The sequence below is a fragment of the Juglans regia genome, chromosome 15, assembly GCF_001411555.2.
Source record: "Juglans regia cultivar Chandler chromosome 15, Walnut 2.0, whole genome shotgun sequence".
NCBI lineage: Eukaryota > Viridiplantae > Streptophyta > Magnoliopsida > Fagales > Juglandaceae > Juglans > Juglans regia.
This window is the reverse complement of record NC_049915.1, coordinates 19828136-19847554: the sequence shown is the minus strand read 5'-3', so window position 1 is coordinate 19847554 and position 19419 is coordinate 19828136. Positions and strand designations below refer to the sequence as shown.

At 38.1% G+C, this 19419-nt stretch overlaps 3 protein-coding genes across 5 annotated transcripts; 1 reads left to right on the top strand and 2 right to left on the bottom strand.

Annotated features, from left to right (window-relative positions):
- The first annotated feature begins 1190 nt into the window (after positions 1 to 1190).
- Positions 1191 to 5160, top strand: LOC109001022 (leucine-rich repeat receptor-like protein kinase TDR). The gene is made up of 2 exons (XM_018978143.2): positions 1191 to 4115; positions 4544 to 5160. The coding sequence occupies exons 1-2, from the start codon at positions 1565 to 1567 to the stop codon at positions 4867 to 4869; spliced, it is 2877 nt and encodes a 958-aa protein (XP_018833688.1). The 5' UTR covers positions 1191 to 1564; the 3' UTR covers positions 4870 to 5160.
- Positions 5161 to 6161: 1001 nt separating this feature from the next.
- On the bottom strand, positions 6162 to 12899 carry LOC109001053 (phosphatidylinositol N-acetylglucosaminyltransferase subunit A). Of its 3 annotated transcripts, XM_018978176.2 has the most exons (11): positions 12733 to 12899; positions 12510 to 12582; positions 12279 to 12403; positions 10490 to 10625; positions 9827 to 10399; positions 9120 to 9274; positions 7206 to 7296; positions 6955 to 7071; positions 6757 to 6860; positions 6548 to 6638; positions 6162 to 6448 (listed from the first exon to the last, which is right to left on the bottom strand). In XM_018978176.2, exons 4-11 carry the CDS (start codon positions 10607 to 10609, stop codon positions 6338 to 6340), a joined length of 1362 nt encoding a protein of 453 aa, XP_018833721.1. In that variant the 5' UTR covers positions 10610 to 10625; positions 12279 to 12403; positions 12510 to 12582; positions 12733 to 12899; the 3' UTR covers positions 6162 to 6337. The 3 variants fall into 3 exon arrangements, with proteins under 3 accessions (XP_018833721.1, XP_018833727.1, XP_018833713.1); XM_018978182.2 differs by lacking the exon at positions 12279 to 12403 and having other exon boundaries at positions 6162 to 6455; XM_018978168.2 differs by lacking the exon at positions 12279 to 12403.
- A 549-nt stretch (positions 12900 to 13448) lies between these two features.
- LOC109001016 (ATPase 8, plasma membrane-type) lies at positions 13449 to 18970 on the bottom strand. The gene is made up of 14 exons (XM_018978131.2): positions 18580 to 18970; positions 17569 to 17787; positions 17344 to 17481; positions 16913 to 17227; positions 16499 to 16825; positions 16275 to 16394; positions 16064 to 16186; positions 15838 to 15942; positions 15432 to 15741; positions 14827 to 15341; positions 14554 to 14727; positions 14270 to 14452; positions 13960 to 14135; positions 13449 to 13801 (listed from the first exon to the last, which is right to left on the bottom strand). The coding sequence occupies exons 1-14, from the start codon at positions 18634 to 18636 to the stop codon at positions 13705 to 13707; spliced, it is 2859 nt and encodes a 952-aa protein (XP_018833676.1). The 5' UTR covers positions 18637 to 18970; the 3' UTR covers positions 13449 to 13704.
- Between the last annotated feature and the right edge of the window lie 449 nt (positions 18971 to 19419).

The window sequence follows — 19419 nt, the reverse complement described above, 5'->3', positions numbered from 1 at the left end:
TATTCAATTTAATTTATAAGGACAGACTCATCATGATATATGATCATTATTTTGGTATTGCATGATGTGTTAAAAGCATCAGTACTACTACTTATATATACTTCAATTAAAATTTGAAGTCATATAGGTCTCGGGATAAATGCTACTTTAATTAATTTAAAACAAAATTTAAAGCAAGCTTGCAAGATGCATGCATGCTTGCAATGGGATTATCCCTTTACAGCGTAGTTAATGCAAAAGCAGGATGATTTTTTAATTTGTAGCCGTTAAGATGGCAATGGCATGCACGCCTGTACTCCAATATATATACTATGTTTGCCCCAAGGCAATTAAGTCTTATCAGTGGTAACACAATCATGCAATAACATTCCAGTTTTCACGTTCTTTAATTTATCCCTATGCATGCATGCATGCATAAACGGTAACAATATATATATATATATATATATATATATATATATATAAATAGTTCAAATTAGTTTCCTAGGACAAAAATGAATTAATAGGTCGATTCATAAAACTTCTCCTTTAAAAAAACTCTCAAATCAAGAACTAATTGGTTGCATTTAATTTGTTCTTTTTATTAAATTTTCTTTCTTAATAATCATGGAAGAAATTCTAAAGAGAATAGTAGAAAAAACAAAAAAAGCTGATCTAAGGCCCCTAGCTAACTAGTTTCATATAATATAAAGAGGGTTTATGTTGGGTTTAGAATTCTAACCCCTAATACCTTAATTACTTCATTAAGCCCTAATTGGGCATGTCTGCACTTCGATCGATCCACATGATGACTATGCCCAAACCTTTTTAGTGGCAACATAATCATGTCATAATATTCCATTCACGTTCTTTATCCCCATGGGAACTGGGTGCACTACTGGGCTACAAGTTTTTTTTTTCTTCTTTATCCCCATGCATTATGGATTATGATGGCAGAAATAATTGCCATAGAAAAGAAATGGTAAAAAATTATTAAAAAAAAGGGTCAAAGATCAAGCCAATGGCAATATCCCCAATATACAACTGCCCATTTTCAGTTTTCGATATCCCTTTGATCTTACATACTGCTTCAATTAACTTACTTTCAGCAATTTGCTTCAGTACTCTGTTCAATGCAGGACAATGACCACACAAGACAGCTTTAATATTTTTACCTCATAAAAGATAAAACAAAGATATAGATGATTCTAATTCATGCCCCACAGTGTTCAAATACCAATTCAAAATGAGTCACTGCTGCTTGCTAGCTTATTGGATTCTCTCCATTGAAAAGAAAGAAAACAGATGCCGCCCCAAGATATGAAAGCTTTATTTCCTAATGGCCAACACCATCCGGATAAACAAACACACATAGGTCCCCCTCTTGCCCCTAAAAGCAATCCAGTAATAATACTCTCATATCACTGATTCTCCCTCCTCTTATTATGCACAGTTGAACTTACTTTCTCTAGTCCCAATGTATTTTTTACCCATAAAACAAATATCAGTTATCTTATTATAAACTGACACAATTTTCTTTGCTGGTGGGTTTACAATTGTCCCTCCTCATGCACTGCGAGTTCCAATGGAGATTTTCCAGTGCTTTCTTTTCTTTGCTTCCATGTTCATTGTAGTGGTCTCAGGCATTGATCCCTACTCGGAGGCCCTTCTGAGTTTAAAATCTGAGCTCGTAGATGACTCTCATAGATTGAATGACTGGCTTTTGCCTTCTGGAGGGAACTCGGTACCTGGAGAAATATCTGCATGTTCTTGGTCTGGCATCACTTGCAACAAGAACAATACTTTTGTCATTGGTCTCGACCTGTCTATGAAGAATCTTGCTGGTGTGATGTCAGGGAAGCATTTTGATGTCTTCACTGAGCTTGTTGATCTCAACCTCAGCCACAACTCTTTCTCTGGGCAGCTTCCTGCAGAAATTTTCAACCTCACCAGCCTAAGAAGCTTAGATATCAGGAGAAACAACTTTTCTGGCCACTTTCCTGGTGGAATATCTGGTCTCCGGAACTTGGCTGTGTTTGATGCCTTCAGCAACAGCTTTTCAGGGCCATTGCCTGTTGAAACTTCGCAGCTTGACTATCTCAAGGTTCTTAATTTGGCTGGAAGTTATTTCAAGGGGCCGATCCCATCAGAATATGGTTCTTTCAAGAGCCTTGAGTTTCTTCACCTGGCAGGAAATTCTCTCAGTGGTAATATACCACCAGAACTGGGTAAACTCAAAACAGTGACCCACATGGAGATTGGCTACAACACTTACGAAGGAAGTATTCCATGGCAATTGGGCAACATGAGCGAGCTTCGGTATCTTGATATTGCCGGTGCAAACCTCTCTGGCCCAATACCAAAGCAACTCTCCAATCTCACCAAGCTGCATTCACTTTTTCTCTTCCGAAACCAGCTAACTGGACTGATACCATGGGAGTTCAGCAGAATCATGCCTCTCACAAGCTTGGATCTTTCCGATAACCAAATTTCTGGGCCTATACCAGAGAGCTTTGCCGAGTTGAAGAACCTGAAACTGCTCAGTCTTATGTACAACGAGATGAATGACACTGTCCCTGAAGGCATTGCAGAACTCCCATCACTCGAGACTCTTCTTATATGGAACAATTTCTTCTCTGGGCCACTTCCACAGAGCTTGGGCAGACACTCCAAACTCAAATGGGTGGATGTTTCCACAAACAATTTCATAGGTAGCGTTCCTCCTGATATATGTTCAGGAGACATGCTGTCGAAGTTGATCTTGTTTTCGAATAAATTTACTGGCAGTCTCTCACAATCACTTTCAAATTGTTATTCACTTGTTCGTCTTCGACTTGAAGATAATTCGTTCTCAGGTGAGATCCCTTTAAGATTCAGCTATCTTTCCGAAATCACTTATGTGGACTTGTCGACGAACAAGTTTACAGGAGGGATTCCCGCAGATATATCCCAAGCTTCCAAGCTTCAATATCTCAATATTTCCAACAACCCAGAATTGGGAGGCGTAATCCCCCCACAATTATGGTCTTTGCCACATCTTCAAAACTTTTCAGCGTCCTCTTGTAGTATCTCAGGCAATCTTCCTGCATCCCAAGCTTGCAAATCCATTGCTGTTGTCGAACTGAACATGAACAATTTATCAGGAAATATCCCGAAAGGTGTTTCTAATTGCCGGGCCCTAGAGAGGATGGATTTAGGAAACAATAATTTGTCAGGCCAGATACCTGAAGAGCTTGCAAGTCTTCCTGCTCTTGGTGTCCTAGACCTATCACACAATAGTTTCAATGGCCCAATACCTGTAAAGTTCGGCAGTTCTTCAAGCTTGCTACTTCTGAATGTGTCTTTCAATGAAATCTCTGGTTCCATTCCCTCCGAAAAGCTATTTAGATCAATGGGTAGCAGTGCATTTGCTGGAAATCCACAACTCTGTGGAGCACCCCTCCGACCATGTGCTGGTTCAATGGCAATTTTGGGAACCAAAGGCACAGGTAAGATTATTTGGGTCTTGCTACTGTGTGCAGGGGTGGTTATATTCATTGCAGCATCGGCTCTTGGTATAGTTTATCTCCAGCGAGGATTTAAAGGCCAGTGGAAGATTGTCTCGTTTCCTGGACTCCCTCGATTCACAGCAAACGATGTTTTGAGGAGCTTCAGTTCTACAGAATCCAAAGAAACAGTGCAAGCACCTTCAGCTTCAGCATGCAAAGCAGTCCTGCCTACAGGTATAACAGTTCTGGTGAGGAAAATCGAATGGGAAGCTAAGAGAATGAGGGAAATATCAGAGCTCATAACACGAATGGGAAATGCGAGGCACAAGAATTTGATTAGATTGCTGGGATTTTGCTATAATAAGCATTTGGCTTATGTATTGTACGATTACTTGCCAAATGGGAATTTAGCTGAGAAAATAAGAATGAAAAGAGACTGGACAGCCAAGTACAAAATTATAGTTGGGATTGCAAAGGGACTTTGCTTCCTTCATCATGACTGTTATCCATCAATTCCTCATGGAGACCTGAAGTCGAGTAGCATAGTGTTTGACGAAAACTCTGAACCCCATCTGGCAGAATTTGGGTTCAAATATCTGCTACAGTTGAATAAAGGTTCATCTCCAGCAGTCTCCAACAAGGAAACAGGTACGCATTGTTCTTTCATGTAGTACATCATGTAGGCTGATCTTAGGATTCTTGTCTATAAACAGCTTAGTCCTTTGTGTCAAACAAACAAATTAGAGCTTTAGCCAAACATTCAAAGATTAAGGAGAATGTCTGAACGACATGTATATATGCTTTATACATATAATTAGTGGAGTGTCAAGATTATTATTCCTTGGCAATCACAGAATACAATCGAGAATAGCAAATTACTTATACTATTTTCGAATATAACATCAAAACCAATCTATTTTTGCCTACAGAGACAATAAAGGCATGTGGAAGAGATTCATTCCAGAGTCTGAGATATTTGTCTCTTGGACTCTGTTTGCTTCATTTACAGTACTCTCATAGTCTCTATTCAGTAGCTAGAAATTAAACTTAAGGTATGTTTACTTATGTTTGGACAGGTGAGTTCAATAGTGCAGCCATTAAAGAGGAGCTTTACATGGACGTTTACAACTTTGGAGATATCATTCTGGAAATTTTAACCAATGGCAAGTCGACAAATACAGGAACAAGGGAGGTTCTTTTGAGAGAAATTTACAATGAGAATGAAGTTGATTCCAACAATATCACTGTGCAAGAGGAGATCAAATTGGTTCTTGAAGTTGCTTTTCTCTGTACAAGGAGCAGGACATGTGATCGGCCATCCATGGAAGATGCACTGAAGCTGTTGTCAGGGTTGAAGCCACAAGACAATAACATGATCACCTCTCAATCAGGGAGGCTATGATCTCTGTTTGTTACATATTACCATATTAAAGCAAAATTACTAATATGCAAATAGTTAGCTGATAAGAGTGTCTGTGCGTAGGTATTTGATTTTGGTCTCTATATAGCTTGCCTTTTTGTCATAAATATTACAACTGTTTTGCTGTATAATAGTGGCCTATAAGGTTGGTACCCTTCAGCAATCCTCTTGGTGTTGGCCGTTGGGGGGGACGTATTTTATTTATTTATTTATTTTTAATGAATGTTTTAACTTTCTCATTTTAATACCGAGAAATTCTATTTGCAATCTCCATTTTATGAACTGTATGTGTAGGCCTTTTATTAAATGGAAAAAAATATCATTTTAGGAGGGATAGTTTTGTAATTTTAAAAAATTTTAAAGATAAATTTGCCTAGACTTGCATTACAATCCCCAAGTGGAGACTGTACCTAACATTGCTATTTTATACCAGGTTAGTTTCAAAGGAACGACCATTTCATTTTCCACTCCCAAACAACTATACTTTTCAATTAAACTCCAAGGAGACTTATCTCTTCAGAATGACTCATCTTTTCAAATTCCCATGGAAATCTCAGTTCAGGTTACATTCCGTTCAACTGATAAATGGATTGAACTGTAGGAGGCTATACATCAGAGGTTGAAGTTGTTACCGGAGGTCCATTTCGAGAGTCATGATGCAAAATAACATTATTCCCAGGAGTGGACAAACAAGCAAATTAGACTATTCATCGAACTTTTTAGGCTGATAGGGATACTTTATAAGCTTTGAGCAAAACAACAAATGGTCTACACGAAAGGAATGGCACGAAAAGCTCTGATCCTGATAGCAGAACAGTTCAAAACCCTGTAATCACGCTTACATCCCAAAGAGAATCGAAAACTGTTTTTTTTTTTTTTTTTTGCAATTTTTCTTCAATATTATAATCGGAACAGAAGATGGGTGGTATGAAACTAGGACAGTATCGGTCTGTTTTTCTAACAAAACAAGTCAATCATCGGTCCTCAGAGGTTAAGAACGGAAACAATCAATGACTCGGTTCACCCCGACTAGACCGAACCGATACGTTTGTAATATTAAGTGCTAGAAATATTAGACTTTGTTAGAAATATTCGACTCGGTCCAAATGACTATGATCCAATGACTTCTTATTGCCATGTCTTCCAGTTACGGTTTGGCATCTACACACTCCCTTGAATATGACTCGGACCCTAGTTGAAAAAACCAAACCATCTGACTCTACCAAGATCAAATAACATCCAAACTGATTGTACAACTTCCAATCACCACCCTCTTATCCAAGTAGAGGTCAATATCAATCTCTACAGCAAAATAATATGATAAAAAAACAATCATCTTTTCAACTTGGTGGTTAGAAATCTTGGTTAGTATTAATTACATGCAGGATGGAGTTTATACTTCGATACCAAATCACCTTATCAGTACAGGAATGAAAAACAACCAAACATCTCAAAATAAAATCATTTCAAGCATTGGTCGTCGTTGAAGACTCAAGTTTGGCAGCATCCCTCTTATCTTCATCTTGGGACAGAAGAATATCAGGTACCACCTCGATATCCTCTGCAGGCTTATGGAATAAGAATGGGAGATGAATACAGTATGCAAAGGAAGATAATGCAGCAAGGAAAAGAATACATGAAGAAGCATTATGTTACGTACCTGCCATAGTTGCAGTAATCGGAATAATAAAAAATCAATCACCACAACCAAGCAAAACAGCTTGCCTGCCCAAGCTCCACATGAGAGGTACCTAGTAAACAAATTAAGGCCATCAACGACCACATAAATTAGCCGATGTGTTTTAACAACTAGTTGCTTTAACAGAATGCTTGAGCATCCATTCAAATGAAATACTGTTAACATCATACCGTGAGAGCCGTTCTAGAAGACTTTGATTTGAGCATTTCAGGGCACGGTCATAGACAATCTCTGTCCGTTTCGCAACATCATGCCAATTATAGAGCTTCTTCATCTATAAGAAAATGAAGAAGCAAAATGAACAAATTGGCCACTGTACAAGTAAAGTTTTTCAGAGAGACCAAAGAGTATTTAAATAATGCACTCACACGATTGTGCATTACTTGTGGGTCAATCGTGGGAAGTATAGATATTGCCTTTTTGATTGCTAGTACCATATCACTAGGATCTGGCTCTGCAAGCACAACCATGTCATCTGGTAGAACCTATGAAGACAGAAGGGTTTAAGCTAAATTGAAATGTGCAGGAACTCAACTATTCTAATAAAGACGTCATTTACAAGAGAGTGAAGTATTTATAATATCAACCAAGCACAGGAGAAGCATCTCATTATACGTACCTCTGGGACCCCTCCGACACGTGTGCTAACTGTTAATAATCCACAACTAGCAGCTTCTAATATGGCTATGCAAAAAGCTTCTGTTAAGGAACTGCAAAAAGGTCAAAAATCAGACCAGACAAATAGACCATGTGTTCTCAAAATTTGCAAAAAAGGCATGTTTGGGTAACACCAAAATTTCCAAAATTTCTCATGACTTCATTCCTAAACATCACTCAAACACAAAATACTTTTCTATTTCAAAATTTAAATGAAATAATCATTACCTAATCATTAGTCAAACACAACTCAATACAACTTTTACAAACTTCAAAACAAAAATAATATTAAAAATTATATTCAAACAACATTTTAACTTTATCTATTCATTTTCACAAACTCCAATACAATACGTATTTTAAAAAAAATATTTTTACTCAACTTTTTCTCTCTCATTACCCAAAACCTGATCTCAAACAAATTCTCATGATTCTCAAATATTTCCAAACATTCTTGGTAGCCAAACACTTGAGCATCCAGTCAATGGTTATACGTGTATCATATACAGAGCTAAACAGAGGAAAAGTATCATCCATTCTCCAAGACTTTCTTACAGATTTTTGTGGCTCATCTCAAGATTTGGTGGTTCACAAACAACATAAAGTTGAACCTTGGGGAAAATGAAAGGGGAGGCCTCATTAGTCTATCAAGCAAATCAAGTAGAGATAAAGGTTCATCTTGTGTCACTGTTCCTTTAATTTTTAGCAAGGAATTAACTATATCATTTATTTTTTGTACATTTCTGCAATTTATTTGACATGACTTAACCTTTTATGGCCTCTTTTATAAACTTTTAAAGAGCTGGCACTAAAAGAGTTGGCAGACATTTTGAAATTCTCTCTGGACAGCTTCCAAGTAAATAAGTGATGGGACTCTGAAAGAACAACTCTGAGAGTCTTCATCATGATTGAGGCCACCAAAAAGGCCGTTTAGGATTCCATCAGGTATGAAGCAGCCATCACGGATCCAAAAAAAATCACCTTGCAATAAGGATCAGCACTGCAGACCTCTACATGGGAGTGTTGGCTCATGCACTATTTTTTTCCTTTGACATGGGAAGATGGATGGCTCATCTATCTTTAACTGCTATGTATGATAAAATCTTGCTCTTTCTGACTACTTTCAAGAGTAGATTTTATGCTACCTTTTTCTACTCCAGCACAAGTGTCCACAATTCCAAATGCAACATGGCATGGTCTCATTGATGAATGGTTGGCAGAGGAATACTAAAAGCATTATAGGCCTCGTTTGTTTACACTGATGAGATGAGATGAAAGTTAAAAGTTGACTAAAATATTGTTAGAATATAATTTTTTAATATTATTTTTGTTTTGGGATTTGAAAAAGTTGAATTGTTTATTTTATTTTGTGTGGAAGTTTGGGAAAGTTGTAATGATTAGATGAGATGAGATGAGATGGTTTCTGAAAACAAACGAGGCCTAAGATTGAAATGTACTTATGATTAAGGAGTTTGAGCCTAAAAAAAGATTATCCTCCCCATACATTGTTCATTTGAAAGAGATCACCATTTTAACATTCTGAAAAGTATACGTGGAACTTGGAAGGGAAACCTGGGCAACAAATTAAAAATAACATGCAACAGACTTACCTGTTACAAATTCAGTAACAATGTTATTATACTCATATTTGTGCAGGGTCAGAGATACTCTTAATTCTCACTTTCTACAATTGTTAAGTTTTATTAGAAAAATTAATTTAAAAAATATGCAATCATTATATCCAACTATAGAATGAGCAGATATTTTGGCTTTACAAACAACCATAATTTCAAGTAACTATCTCTAGCTATAAAATTGAGTATACTTCTTAATGTAAAAATAAATTAATATGGGAAGAACTTCTAAGAATAACTACCTGTTTAAGAATATATGGCCAGAAATCAAGACAGACCGTACTCGAGCATGGGGTACAGCACCCAACATTTCAACTCGATCTTGAAGAGAATGCTTCTCTCTCATCTGTTCTAACCGCACCCTTTTGGGTCCATCTCCTCCAACAATGAAACGGACCTTAATATAGAATTCAAATTTCAACAAAAGGCAATCTCCTTTTCATATAACCCAACAATTGAATAAAATCCTTAATCCCGTAAAATGAACACCCCCAACCCATTACAGGGTGAACCCTTAATATATATTTCTCAATGAGATCAGTGAGGATAAAATAATGTATACAAACTAGTTATAGATGGGGCACATCATATATATGTTGATTTAATGAATCCAAGGTATGGTCTTTGAAACTTGCTATCAAAAAGTTGTTAGACATTCTTCCTACACAGCATTGCTAATTTACAGAGCTATGGAGCATGGAAATATCCAGCTCAGGGGCATGAGTGAAGAATTTGAGCAGTCATATTTCACCCAATCAAGTGATACTGACTCTACAATCTCTTATTGACTTTAGAAATTGCTAATAGAGAAGCAAGGATCCAATACTTACAGTGAGCATGGAATCAGTGCACAGTTCATGCAATTCCCATATCAAGGAATAAAATGAAACCAAGTATAACAGCCAACAAATCTGAATTGAAATCCAATAACAAATGCCAGGTAACTCACATTAGGATATAAACGGCAAACTTCTGGAATGACTTCAACAAGCAAATCAGCACCCTTCCGATAAACCAATCTACTAACCACAACTATAACAATTTCGTTATCACTAGGCCGCTCCAGGGCAGGCTTGAACATAGCAGTGTCAACAGCATTAGGTATAACAAAGACCTTTTCTGGTGGTAGACCTGAACGTAGCACAGTGTTTTCTTTGCTTGTATGAGAAACACAAATGGCCTGACTTACATCTGCTAAAGTAAACTGCAATACCTTGTTCATGTGGATGCTTCCAACATCACCAAAACCATAGAGTGAATGATCAGTAAATACAACCCTGCAGCCCATGGTGCGAGAATGCATCAAAGCTTCATGACAAAGAGTTGAAAAGGCTTGATGTCCATGAACTAGCGATATTTTTTCTCGAATAAGGATAGTCCTCATAATTGGAAGTGTCCCATAGAAGGTCGGTAATGTATTCTGCATAAGAAATGGTTTCCATGGTACATAGTATACTTTCAGGCCACCAGTCATATATCTCACCCCAGAACGATTTCCATAGGCGTGAGTCATAACTACCACCTGCACAACAGGGTAAAAGAAAGTCTTTGTCACCAATGGCTAAGGGAGGAGGAAGGAGTAAAGCCAACAAATAAAATGACACTCCCTGACCTTGTGGCCAAGCTTCAGTAGGCATTGTGACAGATAGTATATGTGATTCTCCACACCACCAAAGTTGGGATAGAAAAAATCAGAGACCATGAGTATTCTGTGCCTTTTTGGTTCCCCCATTTAGTATTCAATTTGCCTGCCATAATGACAACCTTTTATTTGTGATATGGCATTCGGTTCAAGCATACAATGAGGAGGTATACTACCAGTAGACGTTACACGAAGTTATATCATATCCAATATATGACTAACAAAATTAGTATGAGCATTTATTATCCCAAGGCTCTAGGTAAGGAATAAGTATTGGGTACTTTTGGAATATAGGCATGTAGTGTCACCCGCTGTACCTGGGGGTGAACCCTTTAACTTGAAATCCACAATAATAAAAACTTAAATACAAAAAGTCCTCCAATATCTAGTGTCTGAAAAATTCTTCTAAGTAGGATAAACTAAACATTGGCAAACTTTCTTTTAAGTCATACAAATCCACTTATGCCACTTTGCACTTATCTCACATTTCTCTTATAATCCTGTCATGTATCATCTTTTATCTCTATCATCTAAAAAAGATGATAGAGATAAAGTGGTGTTTCCACTAACTCAATAAGCAACAAACCTATACTAATGTGTAAGCATGAGCCAATTACAAAATGCAAAAACAGACAACTCTAAAAAATATGGCAATGGTATTTTCAGAAGCATTTCATTACAATAATAATGTATACAAAAGACCTTAGGCACAAGCGTACTGAAACAACATCAGAAACAAATACAGAGGCCATGTTTACCACCCCCGTAGCAGGGTTGTGCATCCTGTGGATAGCTAAGAAGAACATAAATCACTGTGTTACCAAATTGATTGCACTTAGAACATAGGCCATGTTTACTCCCGTGGCAGAGTTGTGCATTCTACAGATAGCCAAGCAAAACATTAATCACTTTGTCACCAAAGTAATTGCACTCAAAACAGAAATGATGTTTACCCCCATGGCAGGGTTGTGCATTTTGCTAATAGCGAAGCAGAACATAAATCACTTTGTCACCAAAGCGATTGCACTCAGAATAGAGGCCACCATTTTACAACCGTGGCAAGGTCAAACATCATAGGCCACCATTTTACACCCATGACAAGGTCAGAAATCAGAAGCCACTATTATCTCCCGTGGCAGTACCCGTAACCACAACAAAACAAAATCGTATGCCTAAAAATTTTTAGATGCAATGTCATATCATAACAAAGTACTGAGCATATAAATATTATATAAGCAGATAAAATCTGCAGATTTCATCACTTACATTTTAGGCAATAGAGGAATGTGGTAAAAAAAATTGCTCATGTTTACACCAGCATGATAAAATGTCAGATTTCAAAATTCAGATATAGAGACTAGTGCATAAAATAACCGAGACTGTTTTCATAACGAAATATGCAGGTTTTTCACAAAATTAACCTCAATCAGTTTTCGGAAAAATCTAGTATAGGAGCATCGCTTAACTGACTTTTGCAATGTACTACCTAAGGCTTGAACTCGAACAGTAGTAGTGTCATGACCTAATCCAAAAAATACCACTGATATATTAGTAACTCGTACCAACAAAATGCCATTCTAACTAACAAAATTCTAAAGTCCGACTATAGCTCAATATGAACCCATAAACAGCCCATCAACCAAAATAGTCCAACATGGTGCCTTGGGTTTATAATGACCCTGCCCAAAACTCGCTACTCCATCAATAGATTAACCCAAATTCCTAGGATTCGCTTAAAATTCACCACAACGTATATTACCATTTACAATCTTACTCCCGATACATCAGAACGCCAACCCACATTTTACGTCCATCTCCTCCTCCACTCACGACTGCACAAACAGGGGACTCTCCGAACACCAAGCAACCATGAAATCACTCAACCTGCAATTTCCAGCATACAAACAGAGACAACCCAACTTCCAGTGGGCACCAAACGTACAATTCATGGAAATTACAATGCGATTACAAGAGTAACGCTAGAGGGTACCTTAACCAAAACTCGTTGCAGTGGATCCGTCGAATTCGGGAGCGAGGTCGAGTCTAGGGACGTTCGACTTTCCCTGTGGCATTGAAAAAGAGGTTAAAACCGAGTTCGAGATGGTCAGGGACCACACGAAGAGAGAGAGAGAGAGAGAGAGAGAGAGAGATAAATTCGGATGGGGATAACGAGATCGGACGGGGAGAAAGAGAGAGAAAAGCCAAGACATTACCTTGGTGGCGGGGCGGCGCCCTGGCTCCGGCGGCCTTCATTCGTCACCCAGGAAACTAATACCGGAACGGGGAGATCAACAGAGAGTTAGAGAGAGAGAGAGAGAAAGAGCGCGCGCGCGAGCGAGGGGGAGAGCGATAGAGAGAACGCGAGAGTTACGGCGGAGGGATAAATGTTAAGTTCAAATAATAACATTTATGATCAAATGCGTTGACGTGATTTAATATAACCAAAATTCATGCTTAACACATTATATATATTATGTAATTATTTAAAAAAAAATTAAATTTATTATTAAAAAATTAATTTTTTTTAGATCTCATATTTTATTATTATTTTTTTAAAATAATTACGTATTCATAATCACAAATATCTTTTCTCGTAACAAATAGACCAGTCGCATGCCCGCGGGATGGTATAAAAAAGGAGTAGTTCATGTTAATTTTCAATTATATTTTATTAAAGAAAACGAAATTGTCTAAAATTATTTACTTCACCTTTCAAATTATTTTGGATGTATGGTCATTGAGTACAAGCATTGATGGCATGGCTCAACAAAAGCTAGCAAAACTCTTAATAGATAGATAGATAATTGGTGGTTATCATGGGGAGCAACATATTCTGCTGCTTATTTCAGGAAAAGGGTTTGTTTTGTGGATCACATATATACCCACAAGATGCAGAGTACAACACATTTTTCTCCAACATAAATGAAAAGAAGAAGAAGAAGAAAACCACAATCTCTCTATATTTTCGTATTGACTACAAAGCTGGATTATTATATTTTGTATGTAAGCCTAGAGCCTAAAAATCTTTTGATGAGAAATGGCAAATAGATCAATAAAAATTAATAAAAGAAAAGGAAAGAAGATTACAAACATCTTCTTTCACCATCGGTCTCCATCTTCCTTAATAGCTTACACGCATGACTCGCTCCACAAGTCGGGCTTGTTCAATCTTTCACAATGTGTTTTTAAACCGTGTAGTGTTGTTGGATCGTTTCAATGTCTAGGCCCTTTAGCTTCACAACCGAATCAACGTGCCCCTTGAGAGTGTGTAGCTCCCTCAGCCTGTAGATTAAGACGAGTTTATACCATATATATATATATACGTGGTTAATTTAGATGGTGTTTCTTGTAGTTTAGGCATGGGGGTTTTGACTTCTTAAGTACTACTTCACGTATGTAATCAGGGATGACTTAAAAATGGTGCTGGTTTTGCAAAGTACCTGGAAACTTCAGCTCGTCTCTTGGCCTGCTCAGCAATCTCGGACAACTCGCTGTAGCTGCTCTTGTCATTGAAAAGTTGTTCAGGACGTTGGAGACCATGAAGTGTACGTTGAGCAGTTGCCCATTGTGCCTCCCTCTCACCCTTTCCATAATCCTTTTTTGTTGTGAAAGCAGTCTTTTCATCATACACATAAACAAAGAAATTGCAATTATTTTTCTAGACCATGAAAAACAACTAAATTGAATACAATTATTCATTGGCAGAACATGTAGACTTTCATAGTATTATAGAGTTGAGTAGTTAAGAACCTTGTTTTGGAGCATGTTATCCCAGGCCTTTCCGGCCAATCCATAGCGGATGATGAACTTGAGGATATCAAGCGGGATATATGTAATGATGCTGTAGATCCAGATCACTCCTGCCCATCCCCATCCAATGCCATGGATCCTAGCAAAGCCCCATTGTGCATACACAGCGATGGCAGTGGCCACCTTTATTTGAACAGGTGGGAAAATTAGGACAAGATAAGAGTAATCATGCACAAGGAAATGGTAAGAGTAGATTCCACACGGTAACAAATAAAAATACTAACCAACTGTGCTGCAATGAAGGCAGCAACAAGTAAGAAACCAGGGCGTTCCACAAAGGACCAGCTCCTTGATCGGGTTACAAAGATGAGTGCTTGACTAATAATGCTCACTTGAAGGTAGATGGCTGAGTTAAGCTCTTCCGGGCTATTAGCAATATGCCTCACGCCAAAAGTTTTCTACAATGGTTAAATTCTTAGCATCCATTTTCTATATACAATCATATTGATATAAAAGTAGTTTTTCACTCTCCAAAGAATTTAGTGTGATCCACTTACTGAGAAGAAGTCAGTGTCATGTGCTAGATGAAAAAACACTACAGTCATGATGGCCATGTAGGTCCCGAGGATAATCCCAGTGGCAAAGATTTCCTTGAGCTTCCATGAGTCAGGCACAGGAGATGGCTTTACCCTGTCCTTAGAGATGGTCATGATAGTTCCATCGTTCAAGATTGCAATGATGAGAACCATAAAAGGAGAGAAGTCAAATTCCCAAATGAGAGCAACAAGCATGAATCCCAATACGATACGTATTGTGATAGAAACAGCATAGATTGTGTAGTTCTTCATCCTTTGGAAGATGGCCCTGCTTGTCAATACAGCACTCACGATCACACTCAAACCTGGCTCTGTCAAGACAATGTCTGATGCACTCCTGGCTGCATCAGTAGCATCAGCCACTGCAATACCAATGTCTGCCTTCTTGAGTGCTGGGGCATCATTGACACCATCTCCGGTCATCCCACAAATGTGCTTCCTTTCCTGAAGCTTCTTAACAATCTCATACTTGTGCTCTGTATGCCCCAAATTTGAATTTGTTAATAGTAGTAGGCAATCAAATATCTCTATTGTTCTCTAGAGAGGTTAAAGGATAATTTTATTACCAGGGAAGACACCGGCAAACCCATCAGCCTTTTCAATGAGCTCATCAATAGGAATAGAAGCAATGGACTCATCCTTGCTTTGGCCAAGAAGAGAGGAAGATGGATACATGTTGGTGCCCATGCCAAGCCTTCGGCCGGTCTCTTTTCCGATCGCAAGCTGGTCACCAGTGATCATCTTAACGTTGACACCAAGCTCAAGTGCCCGGCGGATAGTCTCTGCACTATCATGCCTTGGGGGGTCAAAGAGGGGCAAGAGACCCAAGAACTCCCAAGGACCTCCAGCGCTCTCCTTGGTCTTCTCTGGAATAATCTGAAATGGAGAGGGCATAGCCCAATTCAATTCCGCTAAGATATTTCACTCGTGCAAGTCAAAATCCAAAAAGTCGGACACTTTTAATTAATCTACCTGTCGAGCAACACCCAAGGAACGAAGACCTCGTTCAGCAAAATTGTCAATGACGTCATGTGCCTTCTTCTTCACATCCGCTTTTAGCTCACAAAGCTCAATAATCTGGTACACAAGTAAAATAGTCAGAAATCATACTTGAACTGGAAGAAATAGTTTTTCTAATGAAGTTTTATTGAATATTTGAGTTGAAATGCTATAATGATTCAAGGTAGGGTTCTCTTACTTGCTCAGGAGAACCTTTGCTGCATCGGTGCCAGTTTCCATCGCTGTCGATATAGGTGATTGCAGTGCGCTTGTCCACAGGATTGAAAGGCAAGAAATGCACCTCAGTGATTCCTGCTCTTGCCTGCAAAGTCCATAGTTAATAAATATAAACGAATGGGAAGTAAATCAGCATCAAATACATACGCCAAAAAGAGGATAGAATCTTGTACCTCCTTAGGGTCGCCCAACATGCCAACAATCGAAGCATCAATGGCATCTTGGTTTTCAACCCTGGAAGCCCTAGCAGCAAGTAGGACTAAAGTATCCTTATCTACGTCTTTTGGAAACACCTGTGGTTAGAAACATACTAATGTTAAGCAATACGATTAAAGCATGTCGAATACTATTTCTTCCATTGGTAAATGATACTGTTTGGCCTTCTCAAGTCACCAACCTCAATCAGGCTCTTATCAACAGTGAGCTTGTTGAGAGTGAGAGTCCCTGTCTTGTCACTGCAGAGGACATCCATCCCTGCCATCTCCTCAATGGCCGTCATCCTCTTAGTGATGGCACCTTGTTGTGACAGGCGATGAGAACCAATAGCCATGGTCACGGACAAGACTGTTGGCATGGCAATTGGAATGCCTCCAATGAGTAGCACCAACAGGTTGTCAATACCCTCTCTGTATGGCCTGTGTTGGATCAAGTATATCACTATAATCTCAATCACCATGCCGATCGCAATGGAGCAAATACAGAAGTTACCAATGGCTGTCAACACCTAATCAAATAAACAAACACCCAAAATATTAACTAAAAAAGAAAAATATTCAGAAATTGTATTGTGCATTACTATTAGCTAGTATACCTTTTGGAAGTGACCAACTTGGTTGGTGCTGTCCACAAGGTGAGCGGCCTTCCCAAAGAAGGTATGGACGCCGGTGGCAATAACAATAGCCTCAATCTCACCTTGTTTGCAGGTAGAACCTGAGAAAACCTCATCTCCTGGGTTCTTGGTTACCGGTAGGGATTCACCAGTGAGAGAAGACTGGTCGATTTTGAGCGGATCACCCTCCAAGAGACGGGCATCAGCTGGGACGATATCTCCCAACTTGATGCTGATAAGATCTCCTGGTACTAGTATTGCTGCATCTTGCTCAGTCCACTTTCCATCTCTCAACACCTATAAATTGAGTAGTTTGTAGATAAACACAAAAGAATCGTTTCTATATCATCTTAACATTAAATGAAGCAGCAAGTAGTGCGCATGTATATCTATGGATGGACATGTATATGTACCTTGGTTTTGGGAGCAAGGCCTGCCATCAGAGCAGCTGCGGCATTGCCTGCATTGTTTTCTTCAATGAAGCTGATAGTTGAGTTGATAATAAGCAACACAACAATACCAATAAAGTCTTGCCAATCCGGTGGCTTTCCCTGAATTGTTCAAAGTATTGTCCATGATTATGAGTGAGAGAGAGTGAGAGAGAGAGAAAGAGAGCGAGAGAAATTCGTGAGTATTACCCCTCCATTGGCCAAAGCTATGGCCATGATTGCAGCAGACTCCATGACCCATGATAGGGGGTTCCACATGAAGCCTAAGAACTTGAGAAGCTTACTCTCTTTTTTCTCTTCAAGCTTGTTTGGGCCAAAGATTTGGACCCTCTTCTCTCCTTCTTCTGTTGTCAAACCCTCTCTTGTACATTTTAGCTGCTCGAAAACTTCTTCAACAGGGATTCGCTCCTACACACACACACAAAATCCATGAAATTAACAACTTATTAATATCATTAAGTTAATATATAAATAAAATCACTTGTCCAAAAAGTGAAATAATATTAAAATTCTCATAAACCTGCCACATTTTCCAAGTTCATCTCGTCCAAAAATATTTTCATAAAAATAAAAAAAAATATTGAGGAATAATCTCATATTGTCTATAGATAAGATCTTGGGCATGTTTATAAGGAATGAACAGTTTTCTCTTATAGAACTAGTTTAATGAGATCAGTTAGACTCATGAATTTTTTCATGGTATCAGAGTCTGCCACAGGACGAATGAGGACTCATACTACTTATCCTGTGATAAGGATCAGGAAAAATACTAGCATACACGTGAGGGAGGGTGTTGAGGAATAATCTCACATTGCCTGTAGATAAGGTCTTGAGCATGCTTATAAGAAATGAACAATCATCTCTTATAGAATCAGTTTTATGAGACGAGTTAGGCCCATGAATTTCTTAAAAAAGAATATAAAAGTAGAGAGAGAGAGAGAGAGAGAGAGAGAGGGAAAAAAAAACTATGAAACTAGTAAAGCCATTGATGAGCAAAAAAAAAAAAAAATTTACACATTGGAATGTATGAAAACTGTTGGTGGCTGATAAAACATTAAAAGCAAAGACCATTCATTTGACATATTTAAGCCACAGAGTTATTAATTAATTCATACATAAAACAATATCCAACAAAAATGGGGACCATATTCAAAGGAAAAGACCAATAGTAATGAGAGAAGAAAAGGTTATTTTGCTTACAAGATCAACGTTTTCGTTCTTCACATCTTCCAAGGAGATGTTTGATCCGGAGGCCATAGTGAAAGCTAGGTAAAGAACAAAGAAGATCACAATTGGTAGTTCAAGAAAGAAAATCGATGGTGATCCCTCTTTTCTTATTTTCTTTTCGAGGAAATATCCTGGCCTGCTCTCTACTTTCTCTAGAGAGACCTAGGCCTCCTCGTTCTCCATCCAAACAAAGAGTTGGGAGGGAGATCAGAAAGATAGAGAAAGGAGAAAGCAAGAGATCAGACAAAGATCAGAAACAGGATGAATGAAAGAGACTTGTTGCAAGAGATAGAGATGAGTAACAAACCAAAGAAGGATTTGCTTTATAATGAACGTTGGAGAGGGAAAAGCGAGGGAAGGAAGTTGCATATATATATATATATATATATATATATATATATATATATGTAAAGGGTTAGACCACTCTCAGCATTTACCAGCTCGATCATTCCCATTCTCTTCCCTATATTTAGATAATATACTTCAAAACTCACTCCCCAACATATAATTCTCTACACGTACATTCCCTATATATAGATTTTGCTAAAATCCCAATGAAGAATTTTATATTGAACAAGAATTAAAGGAGATTAAATAGAAATAAAATAAAAAATAATAGCAAAATCAGAAAGAAACAGTATTTAAATGATATTGATAACAAAAAAAAAGGGAAAACTATGTGAACGGACTGCATTTAATCCTCGGAACAGCTTTGTTGGTGTGACCTTTCGTGGCTCACCAATCTCCACGGTCATTTTTTTGTTTAAACTCCAGTATTTCTACATATATTGAATCACTAATCTCTGGATCACA